This window comes from Girardinichthys multiradiatus, chromosome 12, assembly GCF_021462225.1.
Source record: "Girardinichthys multiradiatus isolate DD_20200921_A chromosome 12, DD_fGirMul_XY1, whole genome shotgun sequence".
Lineage (NCBI taxonomy): Eukaryota > Metazoa > Chordata > Actinopteri > Cyprinodontiformes > Goodeidae > Girardinichthys > Girardinichthys multiradiatus.
This window is the reverse complement of record NC_061805.1, coordinates 15,184,089-15,204,538: the sequence shown is the minus strand read 5'-3', so window position 1 is coordinate 15,204,538 and position 20,450 is coordinate 15,184,089. Positions and strand designations below refer to the sequence as shown.

The following is a 20,450-nucleotide window of genomic DNA, read 5'->3' as shown; positions in this document are numbered from 1 at the left end:
TGTCTTTTATTAGGATTTTACAAGATAGAACAACACAACACAAAGCAATACAACATTTTGAGGTGAAAGGAAAAGGATACATGGTTTTAGAAGTTTATTTTATCAAAATTATGTTCTTGTCTTCAGAACTTGCCTAATTAGTAAATGGAGTCCACCTGTATGTATCTTAAAATACAGTAGATGCAGCTTTTCTGTGAAGGCCTCTGAGATGAATGTGTACCTAAACTGAAAGGCTGGTTAAAGAAATCACTAATCAAGGACATTTTCAAGGGTCCCATGGTTTACTCTGGAAGAGCTCAGGTGATCCACAGCTCAGGTGAGAAAATCACCTGATGGACAACTACTATCTGGCCTGAATGGAAGAACAGCAATAAAAAAGCAGTTGTTGAAAAAAGAAATAGGAGGTTGCATTTAAATTTTGCCACAAGCCATGTTGGGTATGTTGCTCTGGTCTATAAAGACCAAAACTTATCAATTCTTGACCTGCATGCAAAACGCTGTATATGACAGGAAACCAACTTTGTACTATCTCCCAGATAAAACATGACGGTGGCAGCATCATACTGTGAGGATGCTTGCTTTAGTAGAACCACGGAAGCTGGACAGATTCGCTGGTAAGACGGATAATTCTAAAGCCTGGAAATCTCGTTTTTAACAGGCTGAAAAAAGACTTGAGACCAAGTGGGACGTTCACATTGCAACATGATGACTCTAAACATACCGCCAGAGCTACAATAGAATGGTTTAGATTAAACCATATTTATGTATCAGGGTGGCCCAGACAAAGTCCAGGACAAAACCCAATAGAGAATCTGTGGCAAGACTTAAAAACTGCTGCTCACAGGCACTGTATTGAATCTGACTGAGCATGAGCTATTTTGAACAACAGAACGGACAGAAATTAGTCTCTAGATGTGCAAAGCTGGTAGAGACGTGCCCCAAAAGACTTGCAGCAGTAATTGTAGCACAAAGTGTTTCAAAACAAATCCAAGCCACTATTCAGATTTATACTGGTAAAAAAAATTCAAAACCATGCAACATTTACATTTTACTTTACAATTATACACTGCTACATATTGATCTATCACATAAAATCTCAAAAGAATGCATTGAAGTTGGTGGTTGTAACACAACAAATGGTAAAAAAGTGCAATAGGTATGAATATGTTTGCAAGGCACTGTATATAATAGGGTGCTGATCCTGCCAATAAATCTTACGCTGTAGAAGCGTTTGTGATACTAAGTAAACTAAACTAAATATTTTTAGCTTTTTATTATTAATGCATGTCTATATTTTGATATCCTGGATCTGGGGTTCCTCTAGCTTATCTAAGACATATTTCTGATTAGCAATAAAATGTTATTCGCCAGATAATTCACTTTAATAATTAAACTGAATGCAGCTCAAGTAAGCCCTTAGTTCTGACAATAAGCCACATAAAGAGATGGTGAAGCATAAAGAGCTCAGTAATGTACCAGAGTGAAAGAGAAACACGTTTTGCAAATGGTGTTTGGAGAATCGCCTTGCCATGCATTGCATATCACATTACAATACAAGCCACTAAATTGTCAAATTATCTTCACAACAGACATCACATCTGCTCATGCAGCCCACATATAGAAAATGTCTGAAAAAGGATATTTGAGTATAAGTAGAATCTGAGTCACCTCACCAACGTAAAAGCTCCTCTCATCGTGCTCTATACTTAGAGAAAATTGCCATTTTTGATATTTAAGCCAGTGTTCAGTCATGGTTCCATAAAGCCTGTTTCTGCAAAGAGATTCCTTGTTTTTGTTGTTGAGGAGGGGAGCCTGTTGCTGAAAAACTGTTCTTTGTTGTGTATCTAGATGTTCATCTAATATAATACAATCTCATATTTTAAAAGACACAATTTCTGCTTCCTAACTGAAAATATAAACTTTGTTAATTTGATCTGACTACACTGACATTAGATGAGATAAGATTTGAACAGAATGAAAAAAAAGAATCACACAGATGAACTTTGTGGACACGGCTTTTAAATGGGAAATAGAACATCGGTGGAGAAGTAAACTGAAAGAAAAATGTAAATTATGGAACATTTCTTAGTCCCCTGCTTACATTTAAAATTGCAGTTCTAACCAATATAGTTAAACATTTTATGCCTGATGTGCTGAACATTTCTTTCAAGTTCAAGTTCAGACAAAAATGACAAAGAATATGTTATCTATTGAGAGCTATGCTGTAAAGCTTAATTAACACTTTTTGAGGTCTTAAGCAAAACCTGGATTTTCTGACTCCTTGCAAATACAACAAAAAAACTCTCTGCTTTGGTTCTTTCTTGGATGTGCTTAAGCTATGTATCTTTAGCACTTAGGATCTCCACATACTTCTCCAAGCTAGCAAAACCATGTTGCATGGAGCTTGCTGACACACGTTTAAGACACAAATGTACACGTTTCACTACAGCCTCTCATAAAAATATGCAGTAAGAGAAATTATGGTGGCCATGCAAACAGCTAATTTTCATTTTAAGCAATGTATAAAGACTAGAATATTACTAAATGTAATTTAAAAGCAAAGATTTGATGAAGACCCCTCCTTGAACCGCCTCCTTAACATGGTGGAGGGGTTTGAGTGCTCAAATGACCCTAGAGGCTATGTTGTCTGGGGCTTAAATGTCCCTGGTATGGTCTCCCATGGCAAACAGGCTCTAGGTGACGGGTCAGACAAAGAGCAGTTCAAGAACCCTCATGACGACTATTAAATCAAGGCACGTGACGTCGCCCGGTATGGCAGAGCCAGGGTCCCACCCTGGAGCCAGGCCTGGGGTCGGGACTTGTCGGAGAGCGCCTGGTGGCTGGGTTGCTCCTCGCAGGACCCGGCCGGGCCAAGGAGGCCCACCACTTGCAGGGAGAACCGTGAGGGACCGGTGCAAAGAGGATTGGGCGGCGGACGAAGGCGGAGACCTTGGTGGCCCTATCTACGGATGCTTAGGCTGGCTATAGGGATGTGGAATGTCACCTCGCTGGGGGGGAAGGAGACTGACCTTGCGTGGGAGGTCGAGAGATATCGACTAGAAATAGTCGGGCTCGCCTCCACGCAGAGCGTGGGCTCTGGAACCCATCTCCTCGAGAGGGGCTGGACTCTCTTCTACTCTGAAGTGGCCCACGGGGAGAGGCGGCGGGCTGGGGTGGGTTTGCTTGTTGCCCCCCAGCTCAGCCGTCTCGTGTTGGGGTTTACCCCAGTGGATGAGAGGGTCGCATTCCTGCGCCTTTGGGTTGGGGACAGGTCTCTGACTGTCGTTTCGGCCTACAGGCAAAGCGGCAGTGCGGAATTCCCGGCCTTCTTGGTGTCCCTGTTGGGGGTGCTGGATAGTGCCCACGTGGGAAACGACAGTGACACCTGGAGAGGCGTGATTGGGACGAATTGCCTCCCCGATCTGAATCCGAGTGGTGTTTTGTTACTGGACTTCTGTGCTAGTCACGGATTGTCCATAATGAATACCATGTTCTAACATAAGGGTGTCCATCAGTGCACTTGGCACCTGGACACCCTAGGCAGGAGGTCAATGATCGACTTTGTTGTCGTATCATTAGACCTTCGGCTGGATGTTTTAGACACTCGGGTGAAGAGAGGGGCTGAGCTGTCCACTGATCACCACCTGGTGGTGAGTTGGATCCGCTGGAGGAGGAGAAAGCCGGACAGACTTGGCAGGCCCAAGCGCATAGTGAGGGTCTGCTGGGAACGTCTGGCGGAGCCCTTGGCCAGGGATGTATTCAACTCCCACCTCCGGGAGAGCTTCGACCAGATCCCGGGGGATGTTGGAGACATAGAGTCTGAGTGGACCATGTTCTACGTGTCTATTGTCGATGCTGCTGTCCGTAGCTGCAGCCGTAAGGTCTGCGATGCCTGTCGCGGCGGCAATCCCCGAACGCGGTGGTGGACACCGGCAGTAATGGACGCTGTCAAGCTGAAGAAGGAGTCCTTTTGGCTGTGGTTGGCTTGTGGGACTCCTGAGGCGGCTGACGGGTACCGTGAGGCCAAGCGTGCCGCGGCCTGGGCGTTGGCAGAGGCAAAAACTCGGGCCTGGGAGGAGTTTGGTGAGGCCATGGAGAAGGACTACCGGTTGGCCTCGAAGCGATTCTGGCAAACCGTCCGCTGCCTCAAGAGGGGGAAGCAGTGCTTCACCAACACTGTTTACAGTGGGGGTGGGAGGCTGCTGACCTCCACTGGGGACATTATGGGGCGGTGGAAGGAATACTTCGAGGATCTCCTCAATCCTGCCATCACGCATTCCCTGGTGGAAACAGAGGCTTGGGACTCGGGGTTGGACTCTTTCATCACCCAGGTTGAAGTCACCGAGGTGGTTAAAAAGCTCCGCGGTGGCATGGCTTCGGGGGTGGATGAGATCCACCTTGAGTACCTCAAGTCTCTGGATGTTGTGGGGCTGTCATGGTTGACACGCCTCTTCAACATTGCATGGGGACAGCGCCTAAGGACTGGCACACTGAGGTGGTGGTCCCCCTTCATAAGAAAGGTGACCGGAGGGTGTGTTCCAACTACAGGGGGATCACACTCCTCAGCCTCCCTGGTAAGGCCTACGCCAGGGTATTGTAGAGGAGAATCCGGCCGATAGTCGAACCTCGGCTTCAGGAGGAGCAGTGTGGTTTTCGTACCGGCCGTGGAACACTGGACCAGCTCTATACCCTCTACAGGGTACTCGAGGGTTCATGGGAGTTTGCCCAACCGGTCCACATGTGTTTTGTGGACCTGGAGAAAGCATTCGACTGTGTCCCTCGTGATGCCCTGTGGGTGTGCTCCAGGAGTATGGAGTCGGGGGCCCTTTATTAGGGGCCATCCGGTCTCTGTATAAGAGGAGCAGGAGTTTGATTCGCATTGCCGGCACTAAGTCGGACCTGTTCCCGGTGCATGTTGGACTCCGGCAGGGCTGCCCTTTGTCACCGGTCCTGTTCATAACTTTTATGGACAGGATTTCTAGACGCAGCCAAGGGCCGGAGGAGGTCTGGTTTGGGGACCTTTTTTAAATTATTTTAGGGACCTCTGGGAGTCTCTGCTGAGTCTGCTGCCCCCGCGACCCAGTCCTGGATAAGCGGAAGACGACGAGTACCAGTACGAGATTTGATGAAGGCTTCTATTAAAAAATGGTAAATTAAGATAATCAAGCATAAGTCTAAGTCATTTGTGATATTTGTAATATGCACTGCATTCACAAAACTCTAAAAATGTGTCAGAATTCAATAGGTCCTAACGCCATAAGAGTGCAGAGCATAAATCATTCTAAGTTAAATGCAATCTTAATTTCTCTGCATTATTGATTTGTCTTATAGTTGAAATGACCTATTTGACATGAATGATACCCACATGGATATAGAAACATTTCACTATTTATGAGCCTGTCAGACTGTTGCATTTTAATAGTATCGGAAGGCTTGATGCCATGGGAAAATATTGCTCCCAAGTCGCCTTCCTACACATTTAACATTGAAGCAAACACTATTTGAAAAATTCTGCCACGAGTGCCACAGCCACCCACACCATGTAAACCACATGCATTCACACTATGATGGCATTTTGAAAAACTTGAGTTAAGTGAGTCAAAACAAGAGGAATTGAGGAATTCTACAGAAAATCAGGTCCTGCCATGTATTTGAAGTATGTTTGTCATTTTGATGTACTCCCAATATCGCAGCCCCTTTATTTATATATTCCATATCATTGATATCAATTGTAATGTCACTTAAATAGTAAGCATTTACACTCCACTAGGAATGAGTGAACTGTGTGAATAGCATCATGTAAGATTAATGAATTTTATTACAGGGTCATTGCTGATATTTGAGTCGTAGTTGCACTGATTCTGTTGCACATGTGTTTTTCGTCCAATTATTTTACTATCACCAGACTCTAATGCATCTCTCCTATTAAAACCAGCCTTTGTTCTTTCAATTTTTGCTCACAAACATGTGGCAGCGACAGTCCACTACTTCAAAAATACCATCAGCAGAGTTTTCTAAAGAAGTCCCTCATGTTCAGTTTTTTATTATCATCTCACTCGGTGTTATGTAAGACCATGGAATGTTGGGAATTATTGATGCTTTGACAGTCTTTTAGGATTCATTATCATCTTGTTTTTTATTTTCATCTGAGGGACCTAACATCACTGCCTCTCACCCACACACTCAGTCACTAAAATTCCTATTTTTCCTTGGCCCTGCTCAGCTGGCTTTGAGAATGCTGATGCACTTGACTGAAATGCCAAGTAAACCCTAAAGACATGCTGACATGCTAATTATCAAGCAGCCCTGTCACAAGTGGGCAGAAAATTTTAAAATAAGGTTCACACCACCATCATTATGTAAACAATCACAGTTCTTAGTGCTAACCTCACGCCCCACCAGACTACAGCTGGCGGACTTGAACGCAAGAGGGTCAAATTCTCAGTGAGAGACAAGGTTTGCGGGTTTTTTAGCCATTTTAGAATGTGAGCCTCTGTATTTTATCTAAACTAAATTAACATCCTTTAAAATATGTGATGCAGACAACAGCTTCATTATTTGGTTACCATCACAGCCAAAATCGTTCCTCAAACCCATCACACCATTAGCAAATGTCGGTTTCATTGTGAATCAACACACACAAACTGTTAATATCAAAGCTTCAGTTCATGGTTTAGTGAAAAGATGTCATAACATGAAAACAACAGTCTGCTAAGTGATGAAGAGACATGTGAAAGAGGGCCAGCAGCCACATGCACACAGTAACACACACAAATACTTAGCTCATTCTGTTTTGTGCATGTGCTGCACTGGGATCAAATTGATAGAGATTATTCAAAATGAAATACAATACACAATACAGTCACAAAAAAATGTTTTCTAAATTAAACATATTATTTCTATTGTTAAAGAAAAACATATTTTTTTCATTTTGGTATTTATTAATTTTTTTGTTGTACTAACAACCCAGTGACACTCCAAAGGTGCATTTTGACAATGTGGTCTAAAACAATTTTCCCATGGGGCTTAACTTTCCAGAACGGAGGCTACAGTCCTTGATGCAGCCGTCAATGGTTCGGGTCCCGGCCTGTTGACCTTTGCTGCATATCTTCCCCTCACTCTCTCCACCCTCTTTCCTGTCAGCGAACTTGCAAAATAAATGTCACTAGTGGCACAAAATAAAAGAAAATAGCCCCCTTTGCTTTGATTACTGCTTTTCACACTCTTGGTCTTTTCTTGATGAGATTCACAAGGTAGTCACCTAAAATGGTTTTGCAATTGTCTTGTTGACCTTTGCCCTGATTTTTCTGTGTATATACACTCCCCAACAACTATTAGATTCACCTGTTTCATTGCTTATCACAAATAGTGACTTAGGCAATCACATGGCAGCAATTCAACACAATTAGTCATCTAGACGTGCTGAAGGTATTAGGACTAGCGAAATGGCGGACCCCAGAATGTAGACAAGCAGGCAGCATGACTGTCAGTAAAAAATGATTTAATTAACAAAAAACTCACTACAGAAGAGGCAGGAACAAACAAGAAGACACATTAACTAGGTGCAGGTGAACCGAAAAAAGTAGATTGACAGGACAAAATATGGCTTGAGCAGAACGGAAATCCAAGAATACAAACTAATAGAAATACAACTAGAAAAACATTAAACTAAAGCATAACCAGGAAAATAATAAACAGAAGAACGGTTCAAAACCTTAACTGTGAAACAGACCAACAAAACCGAAAAACATCCACAAATCATAACATAACGGCCAGTGGGCCCTGGAGCTATGGTCATTGGTAGTCCACCCACGGACCCCTCTGGCACAGGCAGTAGAGGTGAGCCGTCCTCGAACCCCTCAGGAAGAGGAAAAAGAGGCGATCTGTCCTCGAACCCCTCTCTAAACTCAGGAACATGGATTAGAGGCGGTTCGTCCCTGAACCCTGAACCCCTCTCTGAACTCAGGAGGCTTGGAGCCAGGCTTGCAGCCAGGCTTGGAACCAGGCGGCGCCCAGGAGTCAGGCTTCAGTTCCATGAACACCCCCCAGATGAAACCTAGGAGGTGCTCAGGACCAGGACGTGGAGGCAGTCTGCCCACAGGCTCCTCCGGAAGAATGACCTGGCGAACCCTCAGAGGCTGAAGCAGAGCCTCGGAAACCAATGCAGTGTCTGGGGGACAGAACGAGGAGAAGCTGCACCTTGAACCCCTCAGAGACAGAATCCGCCGGCACCTCCTCCTCGAACCCCTCGTCTCTGGGTTCAGAAGCCAGAACGAAGACCAGTTCCTCACTGAACCCCTGGAAGGCCTGTAGACTAGGAGCAGAAGCTGAGGCGTCGCCGAGACCCTCAGTGGCGTGCGCATAGGCTGAGACGTAGCCCAGACCCTCAGTGGCGTGCGCAGGAGCTGAGGTGTCGCCGAGACCCTCAGTGGCGTGAGCAGGAGCTGAGGTGTCGCCGAGACCCTCAGTGGCGTGAGCAGGAGCTGAGGTGTCGCCGAGACCCTCAGTGGCATGAGCAGGAGCTGAGGCTTTGGCAAGACCCTCAGTGGCATGCGCAAGGGCTGAGGCGTCGCCGGGACCCCCGATGACTTGAGCCGTGCCTCTTACGATGTCCTCTGCGGGGTTTGGAGGAGGTTGAGACAGACTTGGTCTCAGGAGACATGACGTGGCCTGCTCAGTACCAGCTCCCTGGAGACCTGACGTGGAGTGAGCTGCTGCAGCACCACTCTGTAAACCTGGCTTAGATGGCTCATCTGCAGCGCTCTGGTGACTTGGCGTGGGTGAAGGTGGATGGCAGTAAAACTGCCTTACTGCCATTTCATAATCCTCCTCCATCTGCCTTATTCTCTCCCTAAGCTCAGGAGAGGAATACAGGAGAGAGGTCCTTCTGAAGCTCTTTATCTTGCGTGCATAAAACCTTAAATGCTGCTCCAGCTCATCAGGTGTTGCCTCAGAACACCGGGCTGGAGTGAGCGAAGACGGCATGGGCAGAGCTGCAGCGAGCCTGGGAGACTGTGCTGCGGGAATACTTCCTGCAACCCTCCCGCCAGCGAGCAAGGGAGTTACCGCTCCAGGCGTGGCAGCAGCAGCCGTGGGAGACTCCTCCTCGCCGGCTGGAACACAGGAAGGTGCTCCACGCCGGCATTTCTTGCAGCGGGAGGAGGACGAGGGCTTCACTGCTGTGTGAAGGGGTGGAGAAGATGAATGGCGACTAAGGGGACCTGTCCCCGGACATGGAATAGCCAACCTGGATCCGTCATAAGACGACTGCTGCACTGACAGCCCTGCAGAACGGCGCAGCATCTTCTCCGCCTCCCGAGACAGGAACGTAAAGAGATTCACCGCACCTCGGCCAGACCCAGGACCAGCAGGTGGGAGCTCCATCTCCTCCAGCAGGAGTGGAGAGGGGACAACCCCCAGATCGGATGGGAGATGACTCATAGCCTCCTTCATCTGCTGCTGAAGCCAGTGGTCAGAGGAGCTCTCTTGCCTACCGTCTGCGAGGTCCGACCTTGGCGGAAACATTCTATTAGGAGGAATGGAGGACCCCGGAATGCAGACAAGCAGGCAGCATGACGGTAAGTAAAAAATTATTTAATTAACAAAAAACTTACTACAGAAGAGGCAGGAACAAAACAGGCAGATGAGGCATGCAAGACAGGCATGGCATGATCTGAAAACAAGACATGAGCATGATCCAGAAAATGTTTCCGTGCCGAATGACAGGACAGGTGTGTATTTATGGAGTGTGACCAGGTGAAACAAGAAGACACATTAACTAGGTGCAGGTGAACCGAAAAAAGTAAACTGACAGGACAAATTGTGGCTTGAGTAGAATGGCAATCCAAGGATACAAACTAACAGAAATACAACTAGAAAAACATGAAACTAAAGCATAACCAGGAAAATAATAAACAGAAGAACGATTCAAAACCTTAACTGTGAAACAGACCAACAAAACCCCAAAACACCCACAAATCATAACAGAAGGTCAAATAAAGCATCACAATAAAGAAGGAAATTGATTAAGGTGAGGTTGAACATGGCATAGTTGTCTGTAAAAGGCTTGCTGGTCTTCGGTTTTTCTAAAACTGTTGATCTAGTAGAAACACAACCATCTCTTGGGTTTACAGAGACAGTTCAGAAAAATATCAAATATCAAGTGAGCAGCAGTAATCGTACTCGTCGTCTTCCGCTTATCCGGGACCGGGTTGCGGGTGCAGCAGACTCAGCAGAGACACCCAGACGTCCCTCTCCCCAGACACCTCCTCCAGCTCCTCCGGAGGGAGCCCAAGGCATTCCCAGGACAGCCGAGAGACAAAGTCCCTCCAGCGTGTCCTGGGGCATGTTCTGGGCCTCCTCCTGGTGGGACGTGCCTGGAACACCTCCCAAGGAAGGCGTCCAGGAGGCATCCGGTATAGATGCCCGAGCCACCTCAACTGGCTCCTCTCGATGTGGAGGAGCAGCGGCTCTACTCTGAGCCCCTCCCGGATGGCCGAGCTCCTCACCCTATCTCTAAGGGAGTGCCCGGCCACCCTACGGATGAAGCTCATTTCAGCCGCTTGTATCCAGGATCTCATTCTTTCGGTCATGACCCAAAGTTCATGGCCATAGGTGAGGGTAGGAACGTAGACCGACCGGTAAATCAACAGCTTCGCTTTCGGCTCAGCTCTCTCTTCACCACAACGGACCGGCACAGTGCCCCCATTACTGCGGCAGCCGCACCGATCTGTCGGGTGATCTGCCGCTCCATTCTTCCCTCACTCGTGAACAAGACCTCGAGATACTTAAACTCCTCCACTTGAGGCAGGAACTCCTCTCTAACCTGAAGAGGACAAGCCACCCTTTTCCGAACCATGGCCTCGGAGTTGGAGGAGCTGATCCACTTCACACTCGGCTGCGAACCGCCCCAGCGCATGCTGTAGGTCTTGGCTAGAGAGGGGCCAGCAGGACCACGTCATCTGCAAAAAGAAGAGACGAAATCCACTGGTCCCCAAACCAGACCCCCTCCGGCCCTTGGCTGCGTCTAGAAATCCTGTCCATAAAAGTTATGAACAGGACCGGTGACAAAGGGCAGCCCTGCCGGAGTCCAACATGCACCGGGAACAGGTCCGACTTAGTGCCGGCAATGCGGACCAAACTCCTGCTCCGCTCATACAGGGACAGGATGGCCCCTAATAAAGGGCCCCCATTCCATACTCCTGGAGCACCCCCCACAGGGCATCACGAGGGACACAGTTGAATGCTTTCTCCAGGTCCACAAAACACATGTGGACCGGTTGGGCAAACTCCCATGAACTCTCGAGTACCCTGTAGAAGGTATAGAGCTGGTCCAGTGTTCCACGGCCAGGACCAGCAGCAGTGTGGGAAAAAAAGACCTTGTTGATGCCAGCGGTCAAAGGAGAACGAGAAGCCTGATTTCAAATGGCCGAATGGCAACAGAAGATCAAATAACCATTTGTTACCACTGAGGTATTTAGAAGACTATTTCTGGACAGGAGCAGATAACCATACTTGTTGCCATTCCTCTCATCTAAGAACAGGAAACTGAGGCTAATCTGAGCACAGAATTACCAAAATTGGACAGTAACAGAACTCTGATGAGTGTTAATGTGGTATGGGCAGAATGTATTGTATAACATGTTAATGGATCCTTCCTACTTTTTATCAATGGGTCAGGCTGAAGTTGGTAGTGTAATAGTGTGCATGGTATTTTATTGAGACATTTTGATGTCCTTACCAACAGTTATTGAAATCCCAGAGCCTATCAGAGCATGTGATGCTATCATGTCAGATGAACAAAAATATCTGAAAAATAACAGAACAAGAAAAAAGGCAGTTCTGAAGGCAACATGTTAGCCCAACCAGTACAAAACTGGTGCTTATAGCTTTTCAGTATGTAAACTATATTTTACATAGGAAATACAAAAATTGGCTATTCGTCAAAATAGCAAGAAGTCTGCCCCTTTCACTTTGATTAGTACCAGGGAGGATTCAGAGAACAAAAAGACAAGTAAGCACAACTCTTTTCAAAATGAACCCTACTGCTGAAGGCGACATTATTTGTTGTTGACCAATTCATAGTCCAATGAAGGGGAAATAGCAAAAAAGCCAGAAAAAGCTGCAGGCAAATGCCTCTGGTTGAGTCTCCAATTGCCCTTAATGGCCCATGCCATGGCACTCACCAGTAACTTTTGACGAAGCCTTTGGTGGTTCGGAGACTCTTGGTGTAGTTGCAGAGCTCTGTTGTTGTCCTCTAGTAGATGAAAGTTGTCCACACAGTGAAGGGGCAAAACAGCATTTTTCTGCTGAAAAGATCACAAGGCTTAAGTCAATCACTGATCATTGGTTAAGTTTCTGTAATCCACAAAAAACTCTCCCCTTGTGTAACAAAAATATACTTTAGACAATATTAGATTTACTGATGTTATTCTGGGGATGTGACCCATCAGCTCTAGACTTGTGCTAGTTACTGGTATCAAGGTTTAGCAAATGTTTAAAAGGTTACGGTCTCAAAACCGCTAAAATCTTCCACCGTACCATTTCTATGGCTTAAAGTCCTTTTGAAGTGGTTTCAGAGAAAGTGTCAATGCGACCGGAGTTTTCTCCAGCGCTCATGTAGGGCAACACTGAGTCTCTACTATGTGTTGTTGTGCTTAAAGACTGCTACTACACTTTCCCTTGCTCACATAAAAGACAAATTAGACTGTTTGAACATTTTGAATTGAAAGACAAAACAAAGACAATTATGGCCTAACTAATGCAGTGACAATCATCACTGTTTTAGAACTACAGTAAGATGATGGCCCAATAGCCCAAAGGTAATAACAGTTGTACCCGTACTACTCATTAAAAAAACAAATGCCAGCCTGGGATCTTTACGCATGGAGTTTGCTTGTTCTCCCCGTGCTTGCATGGTACTCCGTTTTCCTACAACAGTCCCAAAACATTACTGTTAGGTTAAATGGTTACTCTAAATTGCCCTAAGGTATGAGTGTGTGCGTGGATGGCTGTTTGTTCTGTGTGTCTCGGTGTAGCCCTGTAATAATAGACTGGCAACAGTTTTATACACCTTAGATTCAAATTTATTTTAATTCCACAAAGGAGTTTGTTTATGACAGGAAATGTGGCAGGCATTTCTCAAAAGATCAGAAAGCAATCTAATAATTTCATAAAAAACAAACAATAAATAAATATAAAATATAGTAAATAAATAAATATAAATATAAAATATAAATATAAATTTTTATTTACAATTGGTTAAAAAATGGCATGTCAAAAATTAATTAGATCCTTCTGAAAAATAGATGGAAAAATATTTATTTGGCATTATAGCAGTCAAAACCTTCTTATGACTGTTCATCTTTAGTATGTTTCCACTGGTATTTTGACTAATTACCTTTAGTGGGAAGCTCCAAGTTTCTGAGGTTTGGAAGCCTCTGGGACTTTGCTTGGTCCACTAAATTTTTATTTTACCTTTATTCAGAAGTACGACAGAGTATGAAGGCCGGACTAAGATACATTTCTTTTTTTTAAATTACGAGAATAAAGTCGTAACATCACAAGAATAAAGTTGGAATAATACAAGAATAAAGTCAGAATTTGTATGAGAACTCTTAAAGAAAAAGTGCAGTTTTAATGAGGAATCTTGAGTATCTTGTGAAGTTATACTTTAGTATCGGTTTCATAAGGACATTCTTAATCTTTTCGCATATCAGCATTACATTATTACCAGTTTTAGGTCTTTAAAACAATTGTGCATGACTGTCTGTTTCAAAGAAAGAACCACACAAACTTGGAAGAAACTGCTTATTTTGTGGGAAAGGAACTGTCATTACTTTTTTCTCGTAATGTTACAACTTAATTCTCATAATATTACCACTTTATTCTTGTAATATTAGCCTACAACGTTCCATTCTAGTAATGTTACAATGTTATTCTCGTAATATTACGTCTTTATTGTCGTAATATTAGCCTACAACTTTTTTTTTTGGACTTTATTCTCATAATAAAACATTTATCTTAGCCTGACCCTAATACTCTGTTGTCAAGAAGAAACTTGTTAGTGTACCAAAAGATAACTTTAAACCTAAATCTGTCAAGAGTATATCTCAGTTAAGAGATAGCAAGGAGACATAACAAGAGTGTTACAGACAGATGCATAAATATACACACAGACACGCACAAATTATATCTATGCACATCACAGATACCATTATTATTAATGAAATGATCAGTATCTGATTAAATAACTGTTGCTTTTCTATTTTAAATAAAAGAATTAAGTTCATGTTACAATTGTTTGTTTTATTTTAAATACCATGGAACCGTGGTTTTTACTCAACGTGATTACACCAGGACAATTTCCTGCTGAGAGCAAACAATTTGAAGTTACAGTGTATAAACAAACTAGGTTGGTTATAGTTTCAGTTTAGTACAAGTTGAATAAAGAAACCAAAACGTATTGATACAGTACATAATTGTAGAATTCATAAAATAAAATCTGTCGTCTCATAAAAATTGTGTTTGGTAACACTTTTGCTGAGTGGCATCAGGGTAACTAGATTGTGAGCCCCATCTTGATTGTGTTAGCTCTCCTCAGTTTAGCACAGCTTTGTTCAGCCAGCAAACACTGCAACGAATACTACTTAAAATAGCACTGAAGTACTTATTCAAGCAGATACTCAGAAACCCAAAAAAGTGTAAGATACCAACAAGGTAAAAATAACATCCTCTATGTTCAACCACTTAGTGATCAAGGTTGATAGCACTATCTTAGTCGCTTGTTACTGCCAAGCTAGTGGTGCTGGCTGGAAATAATAATGCCCACGATTAAATTATTCATGGTTCCAGTCAGGTGGAACCAGATGCTGCTTTTGTGTCATAGAGGGAGAACTGTAACTCGACTCAAGTGTAAAGGGGCATCGCTGCAAGCAAAAAAGGACTTCATGAAACAAGCATAGATGCTGCTGAGCAACAAACAAAACACAGGATGTCATGACATTCCCTTGGCTGCTTCGATACGAGATTTTCCTGCGATTGTTCATACAAAGAACAGTGCTTCAGTGGGGTGGGCTATAGAGGGACAAAGCCTGGGGTGCAATTTACTGCCCCAGTCTGTTGTACTCTGTTGGTACCCAACATTAACATTTGTACCATGGCCAGAAGATGACCTTTTTTCATCCATGCCCTGTTTTAATGCTGAATACTAATGCTACGTTGCTCTGTGCCCGCCACTCATGGGAACAAGTGCTGCTATTTTTAACTACTTGTCCCCAGCTGCACAGCTCCATCCAGGGGCCAGTGGGCAATTGGTGTTTGTTTCTCATGGCAGGGGCAGTGCTAGATTCTCCTTAACCCAGGAAGACATCTGGAAACAGTCTGTTTTTGTCCCATACCTTACCCCTGCCGCAAGGCATGGCTCTCAAAGCAACAACTGTGCCTCCACCAGCTCCACCTTTTATTGTACACAAGTTCATCTCTAATCTGCAGTCATTTATGTGTTGCAAAATAATTTTGAGTTTTATGTTTGTGATTAGTTGTCATTAAAAGAATTTTAAAAATATTACTTTTAAATCATAAAAGGACAAATTATAATTAAGTGAGCAATACTCCTCTAGTTGTTTGCTTAGATCGCAAGCACTTTTTTAAATTGTTTTTTTTTATAAATACGTTTCAAAAAAACCAAAAACTGTTTTTTTTACTTATACTGGAAGTAAAGTTAAAAATATATATATATAGAAAGAGCTTATTATTGTTGATGAGTCTATAAACTCTTTGACAGTAGTTCTATCCACGTGTAACTTTTTTTGTAGATTTCTTTCCACTAGTTATTGAACCTGAAGAGGGCAAAGAGGGAATGGCAAGACATGCGGCCCACAGTCACCCTTCAAATGTGAACACAGTACATCTCGGTGCCCATGGTTTGTAGTAAGAATTTTGATTTTTCAAGACTGTTGCTACCTTGTATCCATTTTGACCAATACTTTTCAAAGGTTATCTATACACAGTCTTAAGAAAAACTTAAGCGAAGCACGGCGGTGGAATCCCGACCCCTGAGACTTAGGCTGCATTTCTCCCCCCTCTCCCGACCCCACTTCCTGTTTGTCTGCTTTGAAAAATAAAATAAAATTAATAAAGGTCATTTCTGTTTCCCAAAAATCTTCAATGTTGGAAAATGGCTGCCCTACACCTAATGATTGTAATAAACTCTGAGGGATGTTTAAAAATAGACTCATTTGCTCATTTACATGTTAGGCATTAGATCCAGAGAGATCTGCTTATATTACAGTAGATAATGTTTCAAACTTAGAAGGGTAATTATGTCGGTCAAGCATGATGGTTTTTTTTTAAACTCATGTTGCGTTTTTGTGTTTATCTGACAGCAAATGATGCAGTGAATTATGCTATATTTGGATGAGCAGCTATTATGAGTCTGTTTAGCCTGCATGTCATGATAAACTCTTTAATTTATTTTAGTTAGGGCAAAGCTAATCCAATCCCCCTTATTACAGCTTCTTTATGCAATTATCCTGGATCCCTTCTCATTTATGGGCCAGTGTGGAGACAATGGACTGGGCAGCAAGCCTACTGACCTAACCTGTAGAAACCTGTAATATAATGTACCCTATCAGCAAGTCAACAAATATGAATCATTGCACAACAGATGCCTCTGGACAAACACACATTTTTCTTTGTGGTAATCTTTTGTAAAATATTACTTTTTCATTATAATAGAATATAAAAAAGAACAGGAAACTCTGCAGTCATATTTCATTCCATTATTTATTCCCAGTATTACTGGATGTGTGGGACAATGGTGCCCTAAACTGACATAGTGTGTCTGTTGTAATGCCTGCCAATAACGTTTTATCAAAAAGCAAACAATTAGCCTCCAATGAAGTGGACAGCATACAGAGGAGAATGTGTTTGATTTAAGGACATGCGGTGTCCAGAAACACTTTAGACATTAGATTTATTTGTTGTTATTGTTACCAGTATATGTTTAACCACAGGCCATATGAATGGAAGAAAGCAGAACCTGAAGGTGTGCAAATAAAGGAAGCATAATTTAGCAAGTTAGCATGATGTTAATTTAACAGCAGTCATGGAATTGAGCACAGTCTGAAAATGGGAGCAGACACAATAAGCTAAATCTTTAGCATAGGCACAAAGGCAGACAGAGAGTCCAAGATTAAAGCCATGGAGATAAGCTGTTTTATCACAAAACAAATCCTGACAAATAATCATCAGTGCCTGTGGATTTTGGCAAGATCCACATAATCATCCCCAGCCCCCACCTTTATGTGTGATTTGCCCACCTACCTGAACAAATTCACACATTGCTTCAACCCTCAAGACCAAACATAAATACAAATCTGTGGACATTGAAAGAGGGACTTGACCTTTTCTGCACACTGCCTTGCAGAGGCATTTGTACAGCTTGAACTTTTTATAGTTTTGTCACATTACAATAACAAACTTCAAAGCTAATAATTGGAATTTTAAGTAGCACAACATTGTGAGGTAGCAGGAAAGGTATGTTTCTTAGATTCTCATAAGTAAAGATCTGAAACGTTTTGCAATTACACAATACTTTATAAAACCATATTCACTTAAATTACATCTACAAGTCTTCTTTACACATCTGGAGTTTAAAAAGCTTGCTCATTTATCTTTGTAAAATATCTCAGGTTTAGTCAAAGCTGGGTAGTAACTAGTTTCATATACTTAAGTAACTTTTTGAACAAAATATACTTCTAGGACTAGTTTTACTGCAACATACTTTTTACTCTAAGTAATATTATTTTGAGGTAACACTACTCTTTCTTTAATACAGTTGTTAGCTACTCTACCCACTTTGGGTAACTCCACTAAATGAAGATCAAGCATGTTTTAACCAGAAATGCACCAGACACATTACATATGAGTCTGATGAGACTTCAGATTTGTAAACAAGCTTCATTTTTCTAATGTAATTTTCTCTTTCCTAAATATACTTAAAGAGTAGGTATTGTCACTGGACGTACTTTGCACTGCTCTAACGTATATACACTGCTCAAAAAAATAAAGGGAACACTTAAACAACGCAGTATAACTCCAAGTAAGTCAAATTTCTGTGAAATCAAACTGTCCACTTAGGAAGCAACACTGATTGACAATCAATTTCACATGATGTTGTGCAAATGGAATAGACAACAGGGGGAAATCTTTGGTGATCAGCAAGACACACTCAATGAAGGAGTGGTTCTGCAGGTGGGGACCACAGACCACTTCTCAGTACCTTTGCTTTCTGGCTGATGTTTTGGTCACTTTTGAATGTTGGTGGTGCTTTCACACTCGTGGTAGCATGAGACAGACTCTACAACCCACACAAGTGGCTCAGGTAGTGCAGCTCATCCAGGATGGCACATCAATGTGAGCTGTGGCAAGGTTTGCTGTGTCTGTCAGCGTAGTGTCTAGAGCCTGGAGGCGCTACCAGGAGACAGGCCAGTACACCAGGAGACGTGGAGGAGGCCGTAGGAGAGCAACAGCCCAGCAGCAGGACCGCTACCTCCGCCTTTGTGCAAGGAGGAACAGGAGGAGCACTGCCAGAGCCCTGCAAAATGACCTCCAGCAGGCCACAAATGTGCATGTGTCTGCACAAACGGTTAGAAACCGACTCCATGAGGATGGTATGAGGGCCCGACGTCCACAAATGGGTGTTGTGCTCACAGCCCAACACCGTGCAGGACGCTTGGCATTTGCCAGAGAACACCAGGATTGGCAAATTCACCACTGGTACCCTGTGCTCTTCACAGATGAAAGCAGGTTCACACTAAGCACATGTGACAGACGTGACAGAGTCTGGAGACAACTTGGAGAGCGATCTGCTGCCTGCAACATCCTTCAGCATGACCGGTTTGGCAGTGGGTCAGTAATGGTGTGGGGTGGCATTTCTTTGGAGGGCCGCACGGCCCTCCATGTGCTCGCCAGAGGTAGCCTGACTGCCATTAGGTACCGAGATGAGATCCTCAGACCCCTTGTGAAACCATATGCTGGTGCGGTCGGCCCTGGGTTCCTCCTAATGCAGGACAATGCTAGACCTCATGTGGCTGGAGTGCATCAGCAGTTCCTGCAAGATGAAGACATTGAAGCTATGGACCGGCCCGCCCGTTCCCCAGACCTGAATCCGATTGAGCACATCTGGGACATCATGTCTCGCTCCATCCACCAACGTCACATTGCTCCACAGACTGTCCAGGAGTTGGCGGATGCTTTAGTCCAGGTCTGGGAGGAGATCCCTTAGGAGACCATCGCGTCTCATCAGGAGCATGCCCAGATGTTGTAGGGAGGTCATACAGACACGTGGAGGTCACACACAATGCCTCATTTTGACTTGTTTTAAGGACATTACATCAAAGTTGGATCAGCCTGTAGTGTGTTTTTCCACTTTAATTTTGTGTGTGACTCCAAATCCAGGCCTCCATTGGTTAATAAATTTGATTTCCATTGATGATTTTTGTATGATTTTGTTTTGTCAGCACATTCAACTTTGTACAGAACAAAGTATTCAATGAGAATATTTCATTCATTCAGATCTAGGATGTGTTATTTGAGTGTTCCCTTTATTTTTTGGAGCAGTGTGTATTGACTAGTGTAAGTATTGGTTTCACAAAGTTTTATGCTGTGGATTTGAAAATGTCTTTTTTTCTGCCCAAATTTATTATTTTGTAATGATGCATTTCTTTTTTATTCATGTTTTATTGTATTATTAGGTGCAGCACGTAATGTATTATTTTGTCTGTATGATTACATCAGTATTAAATTAAATCAGATTAAACAGTACTACACAAGTACTTGGTACTTAGGTAGCTTTTTACCAAATACCATTTTTATTCTTACATGAGTAATTTTTTTGGATCAGTACTTCATATTTCTACTTGAGTAAAGTGACTAATGGTTCCTATACTTTAGTACTGTTTTTGGTTACTTTTCCCACCTCTGGGTTTAATCAGTCAGATGTATGAAGATTGCATGTGAACATCTATTTAAGTTTCGCCACAGATCATCAGTAGGATTTAGGTCTGGACTGACTGGGCCATTCTAACACATAAATATGCTCTGTCCTAAACCATTCCATTGTAGTTCTGTAGGTTTAGAGTTGTTGTCCTGGACCTCCATTCCAGTCTTTTGCAGCCTCTAAGCTTTTTTTTCAGGATTGCCCTGTGCTTATCCATCTACCAATAAAATATAACCTGCTTCCCTGACCTTACTGAAGAAAAGCATTCCCACAGCATCATGCTGCCATCAGCATGTTTTATTCCGGGGATAGTGTAGTAAGGGTGATGTGTAAAGTAAGTTTTACACGTACAGTGTTTTACATGTATAGCTAAAATTTTATTTTATTAGCAGCACTAGAGGGCTTTATTTTTTCCAACCATAGGTAGACAGGAGAGAAGGCAAAGAGA

At 43.3% G+C, this 20,450-nt stretch overlaps 1 protein-coding gene and 1 long non-coding RNA gene across 16 annotated transcripts in view; one reads left to right on the top strand and one right to left on the bottom strand.

The window, feature by feature from the left end:
* rimbp2b (RIMS binding protein 2b) overlaps window positions 1-20,450 on the bottom strand; it is a 154,052-nt gene that overhangs the window by 117,986 nt on the left and 15,616 nt on the right. For all 14 annotated transcript variants that reach the window (XM_047382463.1, XM_047382466.1, XM_047382468.1 and 11 more), the window contains exon 2: window positions 12,186-12,308. In XM_047382463.1, coding sequence (XP_047238419.1) covers window positions 12,186-12,308 — 123 coding nt within the window. The remainder of the gene's footprint in view (window positions 1-12,185; window positions 12,309-20,450) is intronic.
* Window positions 1-20,450, top strand: part of LOC124878498 — a 47,094-nt gene that overhangs the window by 19,670 nt on the left and 6,974 nt on the right. The gene's annotated exons all lie outside the window — the stretch shown is intronic.